Source organism: Condylostylus longicornis, unplaced genomic scaffold (assembly GCF_029603195.1).
Source record: "Condylostylus longicornis isolate FDR11 unplaced genomic scaffold, ASM2960319v2 ptg000009l, whole genome shotgun sequence".
Taxonomy (NCBI): domain Eukaryota; kingdom Metazoa; phylum Arthropoda; class Insecta; order Diptera; family Dolichopodidae; genus Condylostylus; species Condylostylus longicornis.
In genome coordinates, this window is record NW_026577978.1 from 4,684,452 (window position 1) to 4,712,298 (window position 27,847).

Below are 27,847 nucleotides of genomic sequence, written 5' to 3' on the forward strand. Positions count from 1 at the left end.
ACATGAGCAGGGAGAAGGAACACAAAATGAGATATTTAAAAGAGAATAATTTCTTTACTTATTATTCACAATAGAATAAATGTAAAATATTATATGAAAATTATTTTACTAGTTAGGTATTTGGTGAAGAAACACCATATAGCATACTTAGTTGCATAACAGTCATTTACATTTTAATTGAATTTCGATGTCACAGCTGATAATGTAACATTCTAATCATAGCAGAATCCCTAAAAATATGCAATAATTTTAACAATATGCTTAGAAAGCACATAATTTTTGTAACAGTCATGAATTTGAGATTTCTAATGAAATACAAGAACACAGGATTGGTTTTTCTGTTGGGTTCTACTATAATTCGTGGCGAAGTGTACGTTGTACATATTATTCACAATGACGTTCCAACAAGAAACTCAAAAATATCCCTTAGTTGCGAATTCGAAAATTCCCCAATTCGGACTCCGCATGTTTAAGCTTGTACCGGAGATCATTTATCGAACCGTTCCGTTAGTACTGAGCCGATTTCAATCCCATGCTTATTCTTTCCGTTAAGTAGTAGATAGAGTATGTAGAACCATGTTTTTCACATTAACAGCCATACTAAAAAAAAAATTATGACTTTTACACAAAAAATTTTTAATTTTAGATAACAAAATTTTTTAATTTACAATTAAATAAGTAAATTTTAAATATATATTTTAATTTAAAATTATTCTAACTAATATTTTGTATTTTTTTTTTTTAATTTCAGGTAAAACAAATCACCTTTCTATTATACTGATCAATATGCATCTATTTTCCATTAGTTCAATGTAAGTTTTATTACTAAATTTCTATTACATTTAATAATATTTTTACAGAATTTATAACAGTTTTTCTAATAAACAGTACTGTATAACAGTTTTCATATGTTTATATTTCGAATTAAATATTTGTTTTATATATTTGTTAATTCCCATAAAAAACTTCGGTATTCTCAAGTTAATAAAATCTATTATACTATTAATAAATTTTGAAATACAACATCCAGTATAAATAAAATGGAAAACTGTAGAAAGAGAGATTGAATTTCATATAACAAAAACACAAATACTAGTAAAACAATTCTAGAATAAACATTTATACCATATCTGAATTTCACTATTACCACCGTATTAGGTTAACGACTTTATGAATCATTTTCTAAAATTAATTCTAGTATCTTTCTCATGTGCTCTATATTAACACTGTATAAGAATAATAATTAAATCGGTACTGCTAATGAAACGTTTATACTTTAACATCTGTCATAATTATTATCAAGAGATTTTGCATAAATTAATATCGATATCTGCACTTGTTAAAATGTCATTTCTGTTCTTAACAAATAATCTCAATTTTGAATGAATCATACACACATCGCACCTGTCAACATTTTGATTATTTATTTATAACACATTAAGTATACCAGAAATATTTTATGATTTTAATTCAATACATTGTTAACATTGAAATAGCTGTTATATGGAACGTTTAGGAAAAAGCCTCATACAAAAACATCTGTATTGCATATACATAAGTATATGTATGTAAGTATCATGAGACATGAGAACGACATAAATGGATCAACTATACCTGACATCCACATAATATATATAGAAATATAATGAAACTATTCATTATACACAAACCGTTTATTTTATTTATTATCATATTATGCAATAACCTAATATAATAATGACGAACCGAAAGTAAAAAAGAATAACAACAAAAAAAAAATAAGTTATTTTTTAACAGAAGTAGTGAAATAAAATTCAGCGATTCGCTCTAATTTGGCTAAAAAAAAAGCGTCATGAAAAGGTAAAAATAATTTGCGTTTTCTGATTCATTCTTCATAGGTATTTTCTGTATTATACAAATTTTCGAGTGTTTGTATATACGAGTATCTGTATGTACAAATATATGTGTATAACAGTATATAAGCACACAATTTTTGCGTATTTAAAGCAAACTTAAAATTTAAACAGGTGCTTTACTTTAATTTTATAAAAAAGAAAAAAATATGTCAACTATTTTTATAACCTACTTGCGACATTTCTGAAAAAAAAGGTTATCGTTTCAGTCAATATTAAATGTATATGTATGCATGTTAGTAGGTATAATTCCTTACTGTTATGATAAATTTAAATTAAATTTATTATCGTCACAATATTTTGTGATTTTATTTATATTTAATATAAAAAAAATCATTTTTTATTTTTATTGCGGTGAATAACATTAAATTAATATTGGTCCGAATATTAAAATTTTTTGTGAAGATTCTTTTTCTTGATTTTTTCTGTGGTTCAATGTAACACTATTTTAAATTTATAATAGCACTTTGTAAAGAATAAATTAATTATTGAGCTCACAGTTTGTAATGCCATTTAATAGCGTAACTATAGTAGGATGTAATAGGACGAAATAGAAGAGAAGTAGGACAATAAAGAAGAAGTTCTTGTGAAATTGGATAAAACAAATTGACAAATCAGTATCTGCCAAAATCAAAGACTTAATGGTCTCATATGCAAATAATGTGAAAAATTTGAACAGAATATTGTATGCTAAAGATCTCATTTGTATCTGCAATTTGCCTCATGATAAATATATGATAATTTTAAGCCGCTGTGACATGTCAGTAACGATAATCGACACAGTCCTCACAGGATTGTAACTGTTATACACACAATCAAAGAGCAAGCCTTCCATAAAATTCGGTAATTTATACATGCCAATGTGGACTCCTTATTCGTACGACATTGACAGAAAATTTTTGCCGATAAAAGCCTCCAAATACTTATGGGACGGTAAATAGATGGAAATGTCGTAAAATTTTAATTAAAAGGAATAATTTTAATTTATATAATATTTTAAATTAATAACAACAATATCTGAGTAACACCAATTTCTTAGAATTTCATGTTAATTTTTTTCGGAAATTTATTTAACAATATTTTATAACGAAATTAACGATAAAAGCGTAAATTCATTTGTTTTTTTTTTTGGGTTTTATTTTTCCCTCCAAAATTCAACTTAATTTTGCGTTCTATTTCGTGTTTCGTTTTTCTTCTTTATTGTACCTTGAATTTTTATTTTCTTGTCTTTATTCCGTATATTTTTATTTTTATTTGTTTATATTTTTTTATTAACTTTTTTTACCAACTTCGTCACATTTTCATTCTTATTCTTCATTGTTGTTCTAAGTATTATAAAAATTGCATATTTTTCTCTGTTTTTTTTTTGTGTTTTGTTTATAGGTAACTATCAACCATTATTTTTGTTATTGTATTAAAATTCGATCAAACAAAATATTAAAAAAAGAATAAAATAAATACAAACATAATATATTTTGTATACTTAATGTTAGCTATGACAGTGTAAAATATTTACACAACGAAGAATGTTGTGTATGTAGGTTTGCATGTAAGTTGTACATGGTAGCAAATGTGTATCTAAAATATTTTAAAAAATATAGATTTTGTATAACTTTTGACATGGTAATTTCAGTTTTTAAACATAATAAATATCATTTGAGAGGCACAAGACTCGGAAAATTCTTGAAGTATTGGGTTTCCTACCGATAATTTCTTTAATTAAATTGAAAAAGTTTCACATCTGTGCGCAAAATCGGGGAAAAAGCGAAAATTATTCAAGAACCTGTTTTACACTCATTTACATTTGGATTTTTCATGACAAAACTAAAAAATCTAAACTACGATAGTTAGATGATACCTACCACTTAGCTCACAAATAATTATGCGGATAAGTAGACCACAATAAACATCATAGAAAGAAAACTGCGGGAGTCAGGATTAACGCCAACAACACTAAACGCCTGAGATTGAACACAATGATACACTCCTTCAACTAGCCGTTTGTTGATTATTCAGTATATTAGGTTCTGGTCCAGAAAAATAACGAACAAAGCACTATGGCCGATTGCGTATTGGAAGCTTATAAACGTGGCTATAAAAGAAAGAAAATAGAAATGGCTGGAACACACGTTATGAATACCAAATAATACGAACCCAAACAGATATTAGATCGAAACCCACAGTAGGAAAAGAAGGTGGCTAGACCCCATAACGACGAACCACACTTAAGGAGATCGAGAAAATACTGATCAAATATAAATTTTCTAGTTCAAATGAGAGTGTAATTCTGAGGATTTGTTGAAACCATGAAATGAATAAAGGAGAAAAAGTCTAAACTTTAGGCTCTGTATAGCAAATACGTTCATATTTCGAACCCGAGACCCAAACCAAAATAATCTTTGGTTCATTTAACAGAATATATCATAATTCGGAAAAACGACAATAGAGTAATTTCGAACATTTTAGTGTTCAATTCCAGACCAATATAATTCTATGCAAATCATCCACATACTTCAGCTCAATTTATATCTAAACTTTAAATCTTTTCTAAAATTGCTTAAGAAATCACGTGACCGCTCGTAAAGTACGTCAACCTGTAATTTGCTTCCAAATTATTAAAAATATTTCACTTAGCTTATCTTATAAATAACTTACTAAGAATGAGTCAATGTTAGCATACATTTTTATTAAATAATGTTTCGAATGTAATATTTTACTAAGTAAGAAAAAATTTCATCAAAAATATCTGGTATAAGTGTGTTTATCTCTATATAATATTATTCAATATATTCACAAAAAAAAAAATCACAAAATATGAAAATATTTCTTGGAAATGTATTGATTATTAGCACATATTATATTGGTTATACTGAAAAGAAAACTTGAAATAACTTTTCTTTTTCAGGAAATTGCATATTTTTATTGGGCATGTTTAATTTTTTTTTTTTTAACTGACTAACTTAAACGAATGTAATACGCAAACTTTAACACGATATAAAAGTTGTGTCGTTTAATATTTATTTAATACTATACATATTTGTATCATAAGATGACGATACTATCAATTTAGTATTTTGCAAATCTAATTTTGTATTTCCATATAAAATGCTTAAATTAAGAAGAAATCCAGCTTTAAAATGTGTCAGAAATTGTGTTAAGAAATAAAATGGCTCAAAATTTATTTGCCTTGCAAAATTTTTTCGTTTCGTTTTTTTTTTTTTTTTTTGGAGTTATTTTTAATTTTTAATATTAATATTAAAATATAGGTGGGCAAGTTTTTTATGGAAATTATTTTTGACTGATAACACGAATTAAGTAGCACAAAATATGCAACAAAAAAAAAATAATAATTTGTGACACATTCGTAAAGAAAAAAATTTTCTATATATATATTAAAAAATTTTTATTGAATTTCCGGTGAAATGTAAAAAACAAAAATTATATTTCAATATAATTTATACAAGTTTGTGATTTAATCTAAATTGATGTATATCAGTTAATAATTTCATTAATTAATAAGTTCGTTATCGTCTAAAAATTATTTGAAAACATTATAATAAGGTACTCCATAAAGGCAATGCATATGATCAGAATTTTATAACTATGATATGTGAATTTTGCCGGAAAAATTTCACATTTATAAAATAATACCGAATTTATCCGAATTATGAAATTTTCTGTTGAGTAATCGAAAGCGGATTTTTTCTATCCTCATCACGACCCGGATTGGGAATGCAAAAATGAGCTTACTACCGAATGAATCTACAAGAGGAAATGATAAAAAATTGAAATATACAATTCCTCATTAATTAAAACTGTTCTTCAATAGAATTACTTCCGGGAATATGTTTATCAAGGATTGGACCAATGGTAAGCTCGAGTAGTTGTTCAATAAATATCAAACTTTCTAAATTAATGTTTATTGTTCGTTTGTTGAACTTTTAATGTAAATTCTCAGTTATTGATTTTTACACATTTCCATGTGGGTTACACAAAATTCTAAAAACGCCTTTTTTGCAAGCCACAAATATTTTTCTCTATATTAACATTAATACAAAATTTATTTTTTTGCCTTTTTTACTACAATATTCAATCAAATAATTGAATATTATAATTCATTAATGTCAACAAAAGTATAATGTCAACACCTGTCATATATTTCATTAATTAAATATTATTTTAATTTTTAGTAAAAATTCAAATTATAATGTTATATTATAAATGCAAGCAAGTCTGCACATATTAATTAATGTAATAATTAAAATCAAAGTATAAAGAATATATAACAATATAAATATTGTTATACTAATATGTACTTGTATTAATAATAATTTTTTAATGAAATATTTAAAGAATATAATTACAAAACAGAGAATTCATAGAACTATAAAACCAAATTCTCTCACCAATTATATTTTGCTGTGTATTGCAATTATGGAAGTTTGTTAAATTTAAAAATTTCATAGCAATATGCATAATATTTTAATAATAATTTGTGAGAATTACATTTTTTAGTTAAAAATTATATCGTCAATTAAATAGCATGCGATATGAATAGCTGTACAGGATTGGGAGATTTATACCAAAAGCAAAACAACAATGTTTTATAAATAGTACGCAAAAATAAAAATCATGCAATATTAAAATAGGTGGGGATACTCACCACTATACTACCGAAAAAATATTTTTTAAATGGAATTTAAAATTTTTTAGGAGAAGCAATGCGTGCACTCCGAAATTAGTAAATAATTAATATAAGAATTCATACAAATAAATAAAATAGATTGGGAGCTCCCATCTAAATTTACAAATTTTAGTATTTTAAGGTCTTGAACGTGATTGTTCAGTTCACTTCCTATCGAGCTATCCTTTGCATTGTGTAAGTGACGGTACATGAGCTGTAACTAAAATATTACAATGAAACTTATTATTAAAAAATAATTTAATTATTAGATTGATTATTAGGTTAATCAAAATTAAGAGTCGTGCGTTTATTGAATTCTCTCGTCAGTATTGACAAAATGGTTCAACATTCTGCTGTGATGTACTAGTGGAAGGCGTATCAAATAATATTTCAACTTTGTACCAATAAACTTCAATGAATTTTTTCTTCAACATTTTTTTATTAACGTAGCACCATAAAAATATCCATTACATGGAAAGCTTTCCACTCAAAGTGCACTAGAAAACTCTTTGAATTCGACCTTAAATAATTCCATAGAACAATGTGTCTCCTATAGTTCCCGTTGAGTATATAGTTCCCGTTTTATGAATGTAAGCCAAGAAATTAAATATTTTTACTATGTCTAGTAAACTGACAAACAATTTTCTAAAAATTTTCATATTAAATCAATATCATATTTTTTTTAATATTTTCAATTATTTTAATATAAATTTAAAATTATAAATTAATAATTAATTTAGTAATTATAAATTAATTGTTAATATTACTGAAAACATGTACACTATAGCACTAACATTTGATTTTTATAAAATTTAATGTAGGTTTATTAAAAAAAAACTCAATATAGAAGAAATGCCTGTCAATTAATTTATTTAAATCGATTATCATAATTTTTTTCTCTGTGTTCTTTTTTTTTAATTAATCATAACTTTTTTGTGTTAATTAAGAACTTCTATATAAATTTATTTTAATTTTATATTATTTTACACAACTCATATCTATTTATTGTGAATGTTAATTAAGTAACGTGTATCGATTCTTAATAAATATAAAGCGTAGGTAATAAAATAATGATGGGGCAATTTTTTAAAACAGAGACTAAATGGAAGTGCTTTAAAAACATTCCATATAAAATTTGACAACAAAACGTCTTTTATACATATATTGCGAGTCTTATCCCAAGACTCATCCTTGAACCCAGTTTTTGTGAATGAAGAAGTTGTTGATTGGTTGGTTGACATGGCCGGTGCAGCAGTTACACGACACTCCAATTAGAACAAATGTACCGTTTTGCTACCACTACCCCGTGACGTGATAGCAAAGTCTTCCATAAGAAATCTATCTAAATCCTCGATGGTAATCTTCGATATCTCGGCCAGCGCCGTCGCCTTTGCTCTGTCCTACGTAACCATTCAGCATCCACCCAGAGCCGAACACTCTCACAGATAGTGAAAAATTAATCTCCTTTTTGCTCATTTCCCGGCAGTTGCGATACGTCGCATTGAAATTCTAGTCTAGCCGTATGCTCCCCAACGGCCAGTGTTCCATGTAAACTTACATCAGTAAGGCAATGTACCTCCAAGACATCCATACTTAATATAAATCAACTTATCACTAAAGTTTCATTTCAGTAATTTATTGTTTACGCTCACCGTATATCACATATCTTGTTCGAATCAACGTGATCCATTTCAATTATAGTTATAAATTATATGACATAGATCACTTATCACTATCGATCATAATGCAAATTCTGGCCTCTTTTTTCAGAAAATTCAATTCAGTAATTTGGCCAATGAACTACTCCAACCGGGGTATTTTTTTGAAAGAGTCTGTAAAATTTCTTGCAGATTAATCGCTGGCCCAACATAGTCTTGAATCGCTGTTGATATTTCAATTGAGTAATTAAATAGTGCAGTTCAAACATAAATCGGTTCATGAAAATACACAGGTTATGCTAGTCATATGTCGAAAGTGAACGTAAATAAACAGCTCATTTTCCAAAAATACAGAACGTAGAATAATGTTTTCATAATTTGTAATTAACTCATTTCCAATTTACAATTATTGTTTCAAGTGATCATCCACAATTATCATCATATTAAATTTAATATTAATGTTTGTAGCATTTATAGTGTCATGGATAATAGTGTATATGCATATCCATAAATATATTTATGTACATAAATACTTTAAAATGAATTGAAATCAATGTCACTTTATAAATAATCTGTCTACTAACTGCATAAGTGTACTTATATATTGAATTGAATTGAGAACTTTGTTTTTAAAGTGATAACATGTGCTTGCAACTGCCTACAATAATTTTAAAATTCAACAAGTTTTATGCAAATATTTTCCTTCCTAATGCATATAAATAATATTATAATATATAATTTTATATACATACCTTATTTACATAATATATTACAAATAATATATTTATAGTAAAATAAATTGAATCTCATAGAATATGTAAATTTTTGCATCCAATTTTCTTGTAAAATAAACTTTATATATACATACATTGTGAGATGTTTTAATGTGCCATAAACATTTTAATGGATGACAATTTGTACAATCGTATTTAAATATTTAAGAATATTTTCCATGCTTTTCTTACTTACATTATATTGTGTAGATAGCAAACTCGTATATCGTTATAATGGGTTTGCATTCTTTATTCAAATTTTATTTATAAGTGCACTTTAATTTGCGCAGTAGTTAATTTTAACAGATTCACTCTTGAAAGTAATAATGAGGAATAAAAATAATCTCTAAAATGTCATTTAAATGGATATAAATGGTTTTCCAGATAAATAATAACATTTTATATATAGTTGTAAGGGAGTGTACGAGTACCAATGAAAGTCATAATAGGCAAAAAATTTATTGTACTTATTATAGGAGAAATTTACTTAAAGTGCAAATTATTACAAATACTTGAAATTTTCGATATTTAAGGATTGATCGTAAACCTGCAATATATACTGATAAAAAACACAAATATGTGCCTATGTATATTTTAAAAATTCGTCCTTATTTAATAAGTTAATATACATTTAATAAGTTTCTTTAAGCACATTTCTCTTAAAAATTTTTAGAAAAGCTTTTGAAAAAAGTTTATCTTTTTAAATTTTATAATCTATTCGTTCACCTGTTCGGAGTCTGTTCGTTTAAAAATATTGTCATTAATTGAATCAGATACTAAGAAATATTAAGAAATTCTAAGATTCATCATACAAAGCTATTTAACCTCTTGTGATTTGCTACTATACTATACTTTATGTTGTGATACTTACTTTATTGTAAATGCTGTAATTTGAAAAGTGTTCTGTCACTGACAATAAATTTTACGATTTTATAAAAAATTTTTCTGAAACTTAGAAAATTGTATATGAGCACATTTCTACTTTTCGGCACTATTAAATTTTCTTAAATTTTCCACAAATTGCAAAAATTTTTTCAAAGTTTACAATATATTTAGAACGTTGTTAATTCATTATTTTTCTTCCAACCTGTTTCAATTTATTTTATTTTCCTTATTTACCTAATCCAAGGTTATATAAAATCATAGATAGTATTTTTATACATTCAAATATAAAGAAAATCCATATATGAAATAAAATTTTTTTAGATAAATGCAAAATGATAAATTATTATCATTTTGCCCAGACAATTTATTAAACTAATAATCACAGTATTAACATGTCCATTTTAGTAAATCTCTATGTATATACATATATAAAATACTAGTACTTTATTGAACAATTGAACTTTTAAAAAAAATGAGGATAATTTTATTTATTCAAATGGAAAGAAAGGTTATTTATGCGAATTGAGATCATAGTGAATGCCGCAGTTTTATATTGAATTTTTTTGAAACGATTAAAAAGATTATGAATACATATAGTTGACAATAAATACAATTACATATTTAATAATTTTTATTATTGCACAAGGATATCAATTTCATATATTTTATTTTTCCAATTATTTAAATTCATTTTATTTCCTACATTTCATATACGAAGAAAATTTCGATTTATTCTAAAATCAGACAGCATTGACGATTAATTTAGATTATTAAAAAAAATTAAGAATGAAGATTAATAGTGCTTAAATACTATATGTGAAAAATTTGAAAGTGATGAAAATTTACAATGGAGAAATGCACTTGAAAAACAACTTCCTTTAACCATGTTTAATAGAACTCATAATAGTATTTTATAATATAAATCTCAATACCTAGAACGTAATTATGGCAAACAGTACACTGTTAATCTATTATTATTGAAATTTTCTTGAGAAAATTCTATAGAGTCGTATATAACGGTAACCTTCCATTATTTTCAATTATTACATTATACATTTTGGCATCTACTTATTAAGGTTGTATATATTTATAAATTCTAACCTCATTTATTCAAATCATAATTCAAATTCCCATACATTTTTATATTAACAATCACAAGATTTTCTTTATTATGATAAACAATTTGTCAAATAAATCATTTGACAAAAAAAAAAAAAAACATTGCAAAATTCATAATTTCGCATGTTACACAACGGTAATTCTCATTGATAATATTTATATATGCAAACCCATATATGTAAATATGCAATTGTAAAATGAAAATAATAAATATTATACTAAAATTATTTACAGTACATATTCAAATTTCACACAGTAATTTCTCGCTACTTATAACCATTAATTCACCTTTCTTTTATTATTTCATTTCTTTGTTTCTTTTTCATTTTCGTATATACAACAATAAGCATCTTTAATTCTGTGTTGCCGTATAATCTCCGGTCCCCCCTTCAAAATACCGACAACAACGACCTTTTTTTTTTCTATTTCATATTTAATCGTTTTAAATTATGAGAGATTTTTTGTAAAATGTCATCTATTAGCAGATGAATGAATGATTAAATGAATGAAAGAAAAATTAAAATGAAAAATAAAAAATAAAATAAAAAATGGATGAATGAATGAATTATATGATCACTGACTACACAATTGCTTATTTTATTTTAAAATAATTTTCAATCCATTATATTCACTTGCATTGTGAATTTACAAAAACCGACACAAGTTGAACACTAGAAGAAAAAAAAAAACACGTTCAAAAGAAAACAATTTTCTATTAAAATAACTATAGAAAAATTACAAAAAGTTTGAAATACACAAAAAAAAACAATACCCATACCATAAGTGAGAAAATAAATAGAAAAATAATATAATAAAGATGCCATAATAGCTTTGTTAGTTGAGACCAAAAATTAATATTAATGGTATTGTCGTTTCGCTTGTTGATAATGCAGTTTAAATTTCTGTCATAGTGTTTTCTCATAAGCAATATGTAAGGTAGACAGGATTAGGCGAAAAATCTACTACAAATGTCAACTTTGCACGCAGATCGATTTTCTGTTAGATTTTCTGTTGGGAATGTGATATTCTGTAGGAGTATCAATATATTCATGAATCGCTAGGAAGCCATAGCGTTTTGCTAGGATTTTCTATCTTTTGAAGCTTTTATTAACATTGAAATTAGAACATCTAATTCTAGAAAGTGTTTTAAGTAATTTTTAATAGCAGGATATAAGATAGCAGGGCAGTTCTAAATTAACATGGTTTGTTTTCCAGAATACAACGGAATACAGCGAAAGATACAAGGTGTTTCTACATAAGCAATATAAAAATAAACTCGACCAGAGAGCTGCGATTTAAGCAAGGTATCAGAAGACATCCGAGCTGTGATAGAAAGCCGAAACCGGAGTAATTATCGAACTGAAAATTAAAAAAAAAAATCCGTACCGAAAAATAATTGAACCAATTTCCTCATATTATACATTGATATTTAGCCTCCTTTTTCTTTACTACTATAGTGTATACACAAACAAGATTAGGGAAAAATATCAATAATTAAAAACACATATTTACTACAAAACTTATAATAAAGCGTCAACACTGAAAAAGTATATATTTGACTTTTCAGAAATGCCGCATAGTTATAAAACCTACTCTATTTGTAATTACCATAATTTTTATTTATTTGTATGAGTGTAAATTATTTTGTTTTTATTTAATAATACTATGGTTGTTTGTTAATACTTTTGTTTATTACGACTTACTATGCTCCTTTCTCTAACATGAAGATCGGAGATCGTGTAAAGTGTATACGTGTGTGGATGTAAGAAAACATGTCACTGTTTGATATTAATGAGATAAATGCAAATTCTTCACGATATTTTGCTAATTTTTTTTCTGTTATTTTGGAATTTTGTGTTTTCTTTTATTGTTTAAATTGTTGAGCGGTGTAAGCGTCGGTATGATTAAATGCATGTAGCCCGTGTTATTATATTGTGTTTTTATTTTCTTTTTCTTTTGTTTCACATAGGCATGCAGAGTGAGCCATTCAATGATTGTAATCAATCATTAGAGAGAGACAAAAAATTAAAAAACTTATGATAATATTTATTATTTTGTTTTTGCAATATTTGTTTTTTTTTAAGATAATCATAATGATAATAAATATTGCAAAAAAGAAAAATAATAAAGACTATTTACTTGTCTTGTTTTTCTGAATTTTTTTTTTTGTTAATTTGGAGATATAATAGTAACACATGATTATGCCAATCTAATATTTGCCGTCCAAATAAATATTTGAAAAATTTATAAGAAAACCTGGAGAAATTTAAAAATTTAAAGCAGGCTATCTTAGGATATCAAATGTAATATTAGATGTGCTTACAATTTTATTAATTTATTTCCTTTGAAATGAGATTTTCTTAAAAAGTTCTGAATTTCTTTTCGGGTTTATGATATTTATTGTAAAAATTATATACTTGCATGCTTTGACAGTCTGTAGTAACCTTTACTATCTACATTATATAATATGCAACAGGCTTGTTGAGACTATAATAGTATGCCTGAAATAAATTTTCTCTCGAAATTTATTAAAATTTTTCCGGAAGCTCTATTGGCATTATTTACCCTCCCGACTTCTTTTCGGAAGGTTTTAGTTTTATATTTCTCTCTTCACGTGATCTCATTTTCTTATGTATATAAGAATGTAAAAGAATTCCGGGTTTTGATTCTCCACCACAAATGCAAGTATACTGGTTCTTTTTAAGTTGGCTGATTGATCCTCCAAAGGTATACGAATTTCTTGAACAGCATATTTCTTAAAAAATGCTTTATTCTGAATGTTTCACACTTAAATGGGGGATCACAATAAATTTTATTTATTAAGAGACAGTTTTAACCCCGAATTTCCAATAACATCCGATTTTTAATCGAATAATATCGATATATCAAAATATTATCTAATATTTTATTCAGTAATTTAATTAAACAAGTTCATTTTGTTTGATTTGTAAACGCCAACATGACAATCCACAAAAAAATCAACTATCAAATATGGTATTTTTCCTAAATTTTCTTGATATCAACCATTCTAGGGAAAAATCTCGAGAACATGTTAAGACCACAGAATGTTTATTGAACAAATAGGAAATGTCCTTAAAATTAACAACGAAAATTTCACTATTTCCAGATCAAAACAAAAAACCATTCATATAACACATAAATTACGGTATAGCAATGGATAGACAATTTTTAAATGTCCTATATGATTTATAAAACTTTTTACAAAATATTTTAAGGAAAACTATAGAATAATAAAATTCACAAAAACTTTTGCACAGGTTTTGTTTTTTGTTTTTGGTTTGATTTGAGCAACAAGTTTTTGCAATTTTATTTTTATATGTTTTGGAGTAAACATCCGAATTGGGTTTGGCACCGATTAGAGAGACATGTTGTTTTATGATGATAATGATGACTATGATATAGTAATTTGCTAGCTTATTAATACTTGTATGTATAAAGTTTGGTTTTGTTTTTTTGTTGATTGGTCTGGTATACATGGAGTTTTTTTTTGTTTTTATTATTTATTTATATTGTGATTGAAAAGTAGTCTTTACTCAGTTGGTGATAATGATTATTACAATGATAATAGTATGGCGGTGGCAATGCGGTTGGTTGGTGATGATGATAATGATAATGGGAAATAGGAAATAATTTTATAATAATAATAGTTTTTTGTTTTTGTTTTTATTATTTTTTATATATTTTATTTATTGCTATGATTTATTGTCTATTTATAAAATAATTTTTTTTTATTTTTATTTTAATGATGTGATTATTGTTAAAGATGCTTTATATTTTTATTATTATTAAAAAGATGTTGTAGAGAGATTTTTATAAGTGCATTTATAGAGTGAACATTGTATAATGTAGATGTAAAACGTTTACACACGCCTTGAACATGTGAAAGTTTAGAGTTTTGAGAAATTTATAATTGTTTTATAATTAGTGTTAGTTTTTTCCTTAAAATATGCAAGGTTATAACGCAAATTTTTTTTTTCAATTGTACTTTTAAGTACAATTGTTTGCTTTTGTTTTCTCGGGTATTTTTTAATTTTAAATTTATTTTAAATGAATTGTATTTTATATGTTAAATTACGTAAGTTGATTAAAAAATATAGCAGTAATATTTTTAGTAATGAACTACATAAGAAGTACAGAGTAGAAGGACATTATATTTTAGAAAATGAAGACGTTTGTAGAATGGGAAATTAATTTTTTGCTTTATATAACATTATAGACGCATGTTATTTTTTATAGGCAACTATTTTTTTATTTTTCTTTGAGTCCGATAATGCTTGTGTAATTATTTTTCTAAACTACTTCGCTATTAGGAGGCTAGTGCATGATATCGCATATGGCTAGTGCATGATATCGTAGACGACTATAAACCAGTTTCTTGTGTCGTTGAGTTTTTTTTAGATAGGTGACGAGCCAATCGTATGTGTATTTATATACGGTCTTAAAATTTAATTGAAAAATTAATTTTTTATTCTGAAATTATAGCAATTACTTAATATTTAAACTAAATTGTATTTCCTGTCCTTTCCCTTTCCATTCGTAAATGATGACAATTTTTGACGAAGTGATTTTTATTTTGTTATACCAAATACTGGAATTTACAACAGAATTCTGTATTACTGCAGAAAAGAACGCGAGGGGGGATCTTTTAGTTTATTATTATCATTTAATTACCGAAAACCGACTTGTTGTGTTTAGTTCTTGTTGACTATTTTGGTAAAATAAGTTTTTCCTTGTGGAAAATACTTAAGTGTAATATTATTTTCTGTATACAAAAATTTTAAATCAAAGCAATTTTTAAATTTAATTTTAAAATCTTTTAAATATTAATCAAATTTTTCTCTATATCAAATAATTTTTATAAAAAAAAAAATTTATACACAAAAATTAAATTTTAAAATAAAATTTTTTTTCTATTTCATTTCAGATATTTTTTTTTTGTTAAATAGAAATGCGATGTGATTGCGAAACGAAAAAATTAACTGATCATCAATCAATGTTTTCTGTTCCTATAATAATAAAATAATAGAAACAATTAATATAAAGAAAAACAAATTATATAACCGAAACTATTTAAAACAAAAACTTGATATTATCCACTAATAAATTTAACTAATAAAATTAAGAAGACAACAATTAAGAAAAAAAAATTCAATCAATTAATTATTTATAACAATCATAATAATTATTTACTAATTTAAAAATCATCAAACAAATCAAACAAAAAAATTAAAAGTGATAAATTATTTCAAGCAAAATTTAAAAAAAAAATTTAACATTATTTAAGAATAAAGAAAATATATTAACAAAAATTCTGCAATATCAAATACAATGGGAAATATAAAACAAATGACTGATTCAAATGAAATCAGTAGAATGAATGAAAAAAACTATAATACAGAAATTGTTATGATGTCAACAGCAACAGTAGCTGCCACAACAACAGCAACAACTGAACCATCAATAATAATAGAAACAACAGCAGAAGAAATGAAAAAATCACAATGTCAAAAAATAAAAAATCAATGTGAAATTTTAAATTCAATAACATTATTTTCACCCCAACAAATATTAGAAGGACAATTATTATCATCGTCACCATCAACATTTTCAACAACATTAAAATCATCATCCTCCACCTCATCATCTTCAATAGTATCAAAAATACCATCATTAGAATCATCATCATTATCACCATTACCATCATCATCATCATTATCATTACATTCATCATCATCATCATCATTAATATCATCTTCATTGCCTTCATCAACAAAAAAAATAACATTAACAACAGCATTATCACCGTCATCAACGATATCAACATCAATATTGTCTGTATTATCATCATATCCTGCATTGAATTTTCAACCGACAATGAATTTTTATAAGAGAATAGCAATTTCCATTTTAGTCATTTTAGAAGTATTGTTAGTGCCAGTTTATGCAGGTAAGTGAGAAGAAAATTTTTTTTTTTATTTATATACACTTATATTTTATTAAGATTTTATTATAACGATATGACTCCTTTTATAATATAAATATTAAGTATGAGTTTAAAATTTTATGCGGATATTTTATGATATTTAATTGTTATAATGCAAAAATATTTTCGATTATGAATGTTTAAAGGAGTTTTCTTAATTTTGGAACATTTTTTAGGAGTGCATCGCGACCAGTATGTAAGAATCTATTGTGCGCCCCTACTACACTCTTTCGAGACCCACCCACCTCCAGCACCACAATCTCCCAGAAAGTGTGCTAAGGTCTCGTCATCCTCACAAAATCGCAAGCGCCCTCACTTTCTAGACCAAGCTTCCTAAGGTAACGGCTAAGCCTCCCTAAAATTTTTGCGCAACCCCATAATTTTCTTAAATCGTTTTTGGTCATAATCTCCCAGAAGCTCCTTAGCCTGTCGCAGCCCCGGAAGACTTTACAGCGCTCTGACCGCCTCTCCTCTGAATCCTATCTTAGTTCCCTAATAACTGTTGTCCGATTCCGCAGAAGAGCTCCAAGCCATGAGATATGTTGGTCGCGTTCCTCGCCAACGCATAGGACGCCACGTTTCATTCCACGACCATATGTCCAGGTACAGTACGACTTGGTTGCATCTTCCTAAATTTTCGAGCTTCTCAAGTCATCCCAAAACTGCGGCGGAGGATACTCAAAATGAATCCAGCGCTTTCATGGCAGTCTGACTACCCGGCATGATCGTTCATGCCCCATATGCAGGAAATCAATAATATGTTAAAACAAAATTACTTATATCCAACTTTTTGTAATTTATTTAATAATTTCTAAATTTTTACGTTCTTAATCATTTAAATTTATTTCATCAAACCTGTGTTTTAGGAATTATCAACACTATTTGCTATTTGTGTTAGTGAGTAAAATCAATTTTTTCATATATTATTGTTAAATTCTATCGAAAATTAATGTGTAACACTATTTTTTCGGGACGTTTTTGATTTTTCATTCAATATCTTTGAAATTACATGAACAAAACACTTAAAAAACTCATTTAAATCTAGAAAAATTAAAAGACAAAAAATTGCATAAAACTAGGCGTTATGGTAATAAACGTAAAAATTGAAATATTTATACATTTTCCCATAATTTATGTAGCTTTATGAAAATAATGTAAGATTTAAATTATATCACACAAATTGTAGGTATATGTAATGATGTTAACCGTAAATTTCCTTATTCACTTAAATATTTCCACTTAAAATTGAAATTATAGTTGCATATAGTACAAAATTATATTTCGGTATATAAAATATACATATAAACCCATATTTACCTTATGGAGTGTACAAAACCCATTAACAAGTGTATGAACACTCATTAAACAAATATTTAACCTACCACGTTGAGGTCGGATAATGACCTCAATATTGTTTTTTTCTTTTTTTGTGTAGTCCCATTTAACTGTTAATTTCCTTAACCACCTCAATGAATATTTTGTTCTGTTTTTGTTTATTTTTTTTTTTGTAATATTATTCTCCTGTTACTCATTTTTATACCACTTTTATACTTCTTTTTTTTTCTCCTTCATTGAAAAAAAAATTTATTTATTTTTTAATAATAAAGAGTGTGGGATAAACAAGAAAAAAAATATATAATTAAATTAACAGGTGATTTCACACAATTAAAATAGTATGTTTACAAATATCGACAAAAATATATAGGTATACAAAATAATTACGTGTAACTGCATTGCATCCTCTCTGTATATATAAAATTATATAATTCAATTATAAAAGGTATATTTATATGAAAACATATGTGTGTATGCAATAAATTAATTTACATCCATATATAACATACATAAGTTATAGCAGTAAAATAGATTCTGTACCACCACACCTCATTTAAAATTCATTAAATTAAGATGCATCAATTAAAAAAAAAACAAGAATAATATTACATGAACACATATATAAAGATTATAAAAGATTTAAAATAGCAACCAAAATTAAAATTCAACAAGCAGTCTCATATACACTTATATAATGAGTATAACATACATGTAGTTGCATTTGCACATAAAGTATACATTTAACCAGTATTATAAACTTGCTTATATTTTCCTTCTATATCTTTATAACAAAATTTAATTATTTTTATAGCATGCGATAAATTAACTCTATAATTAGGAAGCAAAAGATTGAAAAAATCAACTAAAAATAAAGAATTAAATTATTATATTACATAAAATTCCAGTATATACTGTATTGCGTTATATTGTGTATAACACCTCTACATATTTCAAATTTAAAAACATCTTTATATAATTTCATATAAACAAAATATAACTATCACTACACTACTTATAAAATGTATACAGAAAACAACAGCAACACAATTACAGCAGCAAAGTAACATATGGATAGAATAAAATTCCAAAACAACATTAAATATAAAAACAATAATAAAAAAGACAATAGTGACAGTAACAATTATGATGATAACGATATTATCACTTTATCGAAAATATTTATGCACATTATATTTTAAGAATAAACTTCATTTTTTGTTGAAAACAAAATATCTGGTTATATACAGCTATATAGTATAACAGAATCATATTATATTTTGCAGTAACATAAGAAGTGAGGTATTTATCTTTTGCTATTATAATGTTATGACTATAAACGTAATGAGTAAAACAAGAAATTACCATCATTGAATATATTGAACGTAGTGCGCTCATTATATTGCATTTTATAAAATAATATAGTAAGAGAGAGAGAGAGAGAAAGAGAAAGAGAAGAAGTTTCTTATTCTTATTTTATATTTTGACACATTTCAACTAGTTATCCTTCAATATTTTTATTTTATATATAGCTATATATATATTGCATTCAATACATATATTTATATGTTTTAATAATAAAATTTATATGTACATATATTATGTATACAATATGTATTTGCATTCCATTCAATATTAATTCATTGTTTTAATATATGCAATTTTGTTATACATATTTAAATATATATATATTTTAATAATATAATAATAATTATTATGTTAATGTGTGTACATATTTTATATGCCACCTTTATACAAGTTATACTCATACATTATAATTATGGTATTTCCACCTGTTTATTAAGATACTTAAATATAGTAGCCACATTTTACATTGTTAAATTTACTTGAAAATTAAAGAATCAGAAAACAAAAGTGGTAACAAGAGTTACCAAAATATAAGAAAAAAAAGGGTGGTATATAAATAGTTTGTTTACTGTGATGAAAATTAATTGAATCAATTATTGAGGGCAATACCGATAATAATATTTTACTAAGATGAAAAAAAATGATTATAAATTTATTTATTAATTTATTTCGAAGATGAAGTGAAGTCTTGGATACTAAGAGTTTAATTAAATTAATAAGTGAATTCTTAAAACTTACAATAGTAAAGTGTTAGGTATGTCACTAGTATAAAAGCTTATCACTGATTACCAATTTTAATATTCAATATATACGCATGTAAAATGAGGTGTCCGCTCATAAAGTCTCTGTTGACAGATTAAAATTCAAAATTTGAAACTTAGCTTGCGGGCTTGATGATTTCAGATATACAATACATTTTTTAGGGGATTAGAATTGTTTATTTAAAAATTGCATATTTCTAGGTGCTATTATTTTTTTATTTATGAAAATATTTAAATTATCTTTGTTCCAGTAGTTAGTAGCATTTGCATTTTAATTATTTAATACCTAAATGAATGTTTAATAAGAAAACCAGGTTTTTGGCTCGAAAATGCACAAAAATTATTACATTAGACAAAAAATAAGTATTAAGATTCTGTTCCTCATAACTCTCAATTATTAACCGAATAAACAAGTAAATTGGTATTGAATTTATGTAAAAATTGACGCATTGTTACCTTACAAAATTTCTTAGAAAATGTAATTTTTTAGAATATTTTAAAGAAATTTAAGAAATTTTAGAGAAATTAATCATCAAAATCCTTGCTAAAATAATTTTAACAATTTTTCAATAATATTTTTATTACCATAATTTTAGATTATTAGATTACTCATAAAAAACATCTCTATTAATACAAGGCATTAAAAAAAAACAATTATTGCAACAATTATCATGTACTCACATTCAATAAATCTATAAGAATTAGTTAACAGTATAGGTATGTGTGTATATATAATAAATTGAAAAGAATAATAATGTTATTAGATTTTAATAGGTATATGACTAATTTTGTGTCTTTTTTCTCATTTTTTATTTAATTGTTTTATTCTCTTATTTTTTCTGAATACAATTATAAAACGTGACATACTTTACTTATCGTGTTCTCGTGTCACTCGTGCTATATTATAATGTTAAACATCACTATTAATTTATTTTGTAAGTAAATTAATTTAACAAAATTCTATAAAACATTACAACAAGAAAATTATTATTTTTGTTTTTGAAAAAAACAAAAATAATTTAAGAAAATTTATGGTTGTACATGCAGCCATAGGCATATTAAAGATGCTAAAAGAGAAATTTTACAAAAATATATTAAAGGTTTAAAATAGATACAAAAAATATGAGAAAAAATTCTGAGAAAATTCAATATTTTTCAATTGATTAAAAATGCATAAGGAAAAATTGCATATCTTACGGCTATTATGGAATTAAAATATCTGAATTTCGTAAAAGCTGAATTATGTCATAACAATATGTACAATGATTTGTTAATTTAATTTATCAAATTACTTTACATTGTTTTTTTTACATTGTATTCTGGAATCGAAACTAAGAATATTGTTAGCAGCCGACTATGTAAAGAAAAATAGGTAGTTTTTGATTCTATTTAATTCGTTTATTTCTTTGTCGAATTGGTCAGAGGCTATTTGTAAAATTTCTTCAACTAAATAAATTCTATAACAAAATTTAAGGTTTCCAAAGTTATACAGTTGGCATAAGCTATTATTCAACCTAATTATATTTATCAGGCACTTTATATTCTTTAATACTAAAATCAAATTTATTTTCATAATACTCTAATATGCAAAAAATCAAGGTGACTACAATAAGTATCAAAAGTTACATCATCAAGTTATTTGTATTATAATATAAGAAACATTAAAATATTGCCTGAATTATTTGTTAAGATTATGGCGGGGGGGCCGGGGAATCTGTTTTCTTTTTAAGTAGCTTCTATATATTTTTTTTCTAAATATGCAAGTTTTAATCATTGGAGCATCACGATTTGTTTTTTGTTTTCTCAATTATTTTCAATTTTAAATTTAATTAATATTGTCATTTCATTTTGTTATTAAAATTTTAAACATTTTGTTTTTTTACTACGAAATTTTTTAAATTCTATAATGCATTGATAATTAATTTTTACTTTAATTTGCTAAAATTAATAGGTTAAAGATAATAATGCATGAATATAGTTTTGGAAAATTTAAAATACTTAAAATTAAATAAATAATAAGTTCCGGGGTCAAAGACTAGAAAATTTTTCGTTGAAAAATTTAAAGAAACTTTAAAAAATTCTCATATTATTCTGATATAATTGTTATTTGCTCTATGAGTTGGATTATCACCAAGAGTACACCAAAATCATTCTATACATAGCAGGTTATAGGTTATTATAGCAATATATGGTATCTATATAGTAGTAAGTATAAATCTTCAGGCGTAATATCAATGATTTTACTGTCTAAATACTAAAACACAAATATTTTTAATTAATTATTGCCGTGAAACAAATTCAAAAAAATTTCAAATTCTAAATCTCAATTTTTATTATCAATAAATTGAACTTATTGCAAGACCGACCTGGTTCTAATCCCAAAAAAAAAAATTATTTACTTAGGCTTATATTTTATAATACCATGAATCATTTATAACACTTGCTTCAAAATATTGAATTCCTATTTAAATCAAATCATATTCTTATTTAATTTCAATTCTAACAATATAAGAGCTATAAAATTTTTTAATGTTCTATACATTTCGACATTTCTTTAAAGGAAGAATAAATAAATGATATTGACCTACAAGTTCTTTCGAACTTTAACCTTGATAATAGAAACTAAAACTCATAAATGTTTAAATTTGTTTTTTAACAATAAAAATGTCAAAATATACATTAGAGTTACTTTTGATATTCTAATGAATTTCACATATATTTGACCGATCCTTTTATAAATTTGAAAAATATTCTTATGACTCAATCAAAAAAAATTACTATTTTTATCTTGAATTTAATTTTTAAATCTAAAAGAATATTTTGTTTTTTCGTCTGAAATAAATTAAAAAGTAATTAATTTTATCAATTAACTAAAATCTAGATATCATGTTGAGATTTATATAATTTTATTAGATAATCAATAATGGCTTTAACAGAAGCCCCATTATACTTACCGAATTCACGTAAACAAAAACTCATAAAAACAACACGCTTAAAATTAACTAGAATATTAACTATAAGAATCAAATTACTTTCGAAGAAAACTATAAATCAATTTGAATCAATCTGAATTACAAAATCACTGTTAAATCACACCAAAAGATGAGCAATAAAGTTATTATATCAGATTACAAAAAACCTAGAAATTTTTGAAATTAATACGAAATAAAGTTTGGTTAAACCAATGGTTTGTCATGTAGTACTTTTCGTCTCAACAAGTGAGAATACAGTAATCAAAGGCAGAAAAATTAATTCAAAAATTTTTCTCCTCGAACTGGACTCGAACCAGTGATCTACTGCTTTCTAGGCGGACGCTCTACCAACTAAGCTACAGAGGTATGAAGAAATTGCGGACGAAATTGCCGAATTTTAATTAATTTTTTTGCCTTTAACTCGTTCCTTTGATTACGTCATCCATCTGTTCTGCAGTTGCATGGTGAAATTTCCATTAAGTTAAATTATAAGTGTAATAAGCACATTACTTATTAATTTAACAACTATGATGTTGTATTAGTAAAATTCATAATATGAGAATACAGCTTTTAATAGCACTATTCTAGAATATATGTATTTCAAAGATTGAATAAATTTAGGATGGGAAAAAATAAAAATTGAAAGAGGCGTTAACATATTGCTCGAATTCAGCGGTTATTTTATGAACATTTCGAAAATCTTGCAGTTTTGGAAATATAATATGCCAAAAATTCAAATTTTACAAATTTCATGAAGCGATAACTCTAGAGAGGGTGGAGGTGAAAAAAAATATTCTTTTAGCGAAATGAACTAAATTTGTGTCTAAAAACTGCTAAAATTTTAGAGCCTTATAGTCGCCGATTTACAAGAAACACGATATGAAAAATTTGGAAAAAAAACGAATTTTAGATAACGGAAAATATTAACATTGCCATTTTGCTTTTCTAAAGTTCAAATATGGTAGGTTGTGGTAGAAGAAGCCACCCACTACTTCTCTGCGTTACTGCTTATCACTGCAGTAAATAGATAAGAATTACTTTTTGGGGGGGGGGGGGGAGTAAAAAATTTGTCATCCAGAAATAAGTTTCTAATAAAGATCTATATGTATATGAAATTTTAACTTTCTCTCTTCAAGGTCATAAAAATTTTGAAAACGGATTCACGGACGGACGGACGGACGGGCTGAAACTTATAAGCACTTTTTTCAATATTTTTTTTTTTGGAAAATAAATAAAAATCACATAATATCCACTCTGTATATTTAACGTAAATAATTTTATCTTGTAATTTTACATAATTATTATTGAAATTAAAATTAAATTATTTGTTTATTTTCATTTAATTTGAAAATCATGATTCAATAATTTTATTTAATTTCAATAAAATATTATTTTATGTAATTAAATATTAAATTTAAAATCGTACTGCACGTATATATATATTGAATCATGGTCATTTTAAAAGGTATCCAATACCTTAATTATGACGACGTAAATGATTGCTATGAATAATAAATAACGTGTATGGGGAAAACTGAAATTTATTGGCGCCAATTGTCATCACACTCCAATGAACCATAATTGTGAATTAAAAATTTTTGTTTTTAAATTTACGTATGTCGGAACATAAAAATACTTTTCCATTCATTAAATTTTCCATTATTAACCAATATAAGGGTTAATTAATTATAATTATTATTAAAATAAAATACTATTTTAAGATTTTTGTAAAATTTTATGATTCCAAAGAAAAATGTAATTTAATATTTTATTGAAAGTGATTATATGCTTGTAGAGTAAAATTACTTATAGGATAGAATTTCAGAATTAAAAATGTTATCTGATATCAACCAATTTTCTTGGGAATGAAATTAAATATTAAAATCTCTTAGAATTCGGATTTACTCTTGAAATTTGACCTCATATTTACTAACAAAAATATGTATTTTATCGAAAATTCCGAATCGAATTTTCCACAAAATTGTAATGATTTCTTAATTTCATATGGTATTACATCTTTCAATATGCACATAAAATCATTAAGAAAATCATTAAGATCATAATAACTTACAAATCGATTAGCTAGAATTGTTGTTCAGAATAAATATAGAATATCGTTTTAAGAACATTTTTTTTCAAAAGAACTTATTCAATTATGTAAATAGTCATATTGTTTTAATTGCTTTTCTATAGAAAATCATTTACTGGCTGTTATACAAATTCTCTAAAATCACCATTATTATTATTAATTTCTTTTTAATATTACGTATGAAAACAATGAAATCTGATACGGCTATAAATCTACATTTTCTTCGTATAAGCAATAGGTTTTTGAAATTAATTAAGAGTAGTCCATATAGATTTCTATTTCTTAGGATTTTAATCGCTTTTGTAATTGATACCAGTGAATGGTTTTTAATTGGTCTATAAGTATTTGAATCAGTAAACAAAATTAGTTTTCTTTAAAATTTCATATTTTAATGAAATTGAGAATTAAAAATATTTTTAGTATATGAGTACAATTCCTTTATATATAAATTATGATTAATTAATAATGGTAATAAATTTAATTAGTTACAGACAGTAATTCTTTCACGATTTGAAGTCATAGAAATCATAAAATATAATTGTAAAATATTCACCGGAAATTTCACCGGAAGAGAGCGTACACATAATACGAGTATTACAAATTATAATATATTCACTACACATTTAAGCATAAATTTCAAAAGTATATAATTAATCTCCTCACTGTAACAATGATACCCAGATACTCTGATTCTCAGTTTATACATCATTTGACTGCTATCTGTTATGTTTAATACTTAAAAGAAAATAAAAATAATATAATATGAAATTTTCTCATTCTCTATGCTTCTCAGATTTTAGCATAATATTGTCAAATTAATTTTTATAATCTCTTAAAATTTCAATTATTTCTCTACTATTCATATTTTACAGAATCCGAATGTACTATACACTTCTATATAATTAATTTATACATAGTGTATCGAAAGCGCACAAAAAATCAATTACAAGTTTTGCCCACAATTTGTTCCAAATCAATTCAAATTTATTTTCTTTTCAAAAATTAACAGGTCATTTTCATGAATAAAAGAAAATATCCGGTCTTTCTCCAATTGTTAATAACAGCCATTACAAAATATCTTGATTACCTAAATATGCATTTAAAAATGGCTAACAATTTTTAATAAACATTTAACAAGCCATTTAATATTGTTTGATTAAGCGTCAAAAAATATATTGGCATCTATTTAAAGGCAAACGGATACAAATTATAATTTACAAATTTTTAAATTGTTAACTGTTAATTGTCTTAAGAAATCATAATGAAAATTTTATTTTTAATTATACGCGCGCTCAATATAAACTTGACTAATATTTTGTCTCTTGTTTCGACGACAGCTTTGAAATTATAATTTTTTATTTTGTATACAAGAAGTTATTAATTAACAAGAACTAATTTGCTCCACAGTATACTTTTTTTCGTTTTAATTTTTAATTGTGTCTTTTAATTTTTATTAAAACAAGAATAAAGAAAACATAAAAAGAAAGTATAATGGAGCAATAAATGTTACTGACCGTAAACATTCACACAATAAATTCTAATTTAAAACAACAAAAAAAAAAATATTTTCATAAATTTTACATTTTCTTTATTCAAGGTTATCCGCTGTTATGCCGGTAACAATATGTTTGTAAATATTATTATTGCTATATTAATACTATTACTATTTTCGGGTTATATATATATCATATAATATTAAATTTCAAAATGGACAGTAACAAAAGCAAAAGTTTATGAAAATTATAGAAAATAATGATCTCATTCTCATAATGGGTCATCAAACACCGAAAAAATTCTTATTTCACCTTTTATAATTTTTAATGATCCATAAATTTATAAATAATATTAATGTTAAAAGAGTATAATAAGAAATTTTCATTGAATTCACGCAATTTAAAATGGAAAAATTTTTAAATTTTGTAATTTAAATTCTCAAATAAAATATTTTAAATAGGTTGGCAATAATATAAATGTGTTCTCTTGTTGAGACCGCAGAATGCACATTAACAGAGAAGTAAATGAATTTTACTGTCATGCGAACGTTTTATATTTAGTTGCTTGAAAATTAATGAGATGGGAAAGTATAAGACTTTTATTCAACGGGACACTAAAGTGTTATCACACTATTCAAAAGCTATAATAAACTTTTGAAAGTTTTAATTCTGAGATTCGTGCTTCTCTAATTAATTTTCGAATGAAACCGTATAATACTAAAGTTTTTGCCCGTATGAACAATAATAAATAATTGTAAGATTTTCAAAACAAAATTTATTGAATAATTCTATTTTATTTCTTTAAATTAATTTTTAA

General features: G+C 25.0%; 1 protein-coding gene across 7 annotated transcripts in view; it reads left to right on the forward strand.

The window, feature by feature from the left end:
- The window catches only part of LOC129618628 (uncharacterized protein DDB_G0283357), a 155,436-nt gene that overhangs the window by 73,024 nt on the left and 54,565 nt on the right, over positions 1 to 27,847 (forward strand). For 5 of the 7 annotated variants that reach the window (XM_055533480.1, XM_055533479.1, XM_055533481.1 and 2 more), the window contains exon 3: positions 15,957 to 16,979. In XM_055533480.1, the coding sequence (XP_055389455.1) occupies positions 16,361 to 16,979 (619 nt within the window). In that variant the 5' untranslated portion in view covers positions 15,957 to 16,360. Of the gene's footprint in view, positions 1 to 751; positions 813 to 15,956; positions 16,980 to 27,847 lie in introns of all 7 variants that reach the window. The other 2 variants (XM_055533482.1, XM_055533485.1) reach the window with 1 other exon arrangement.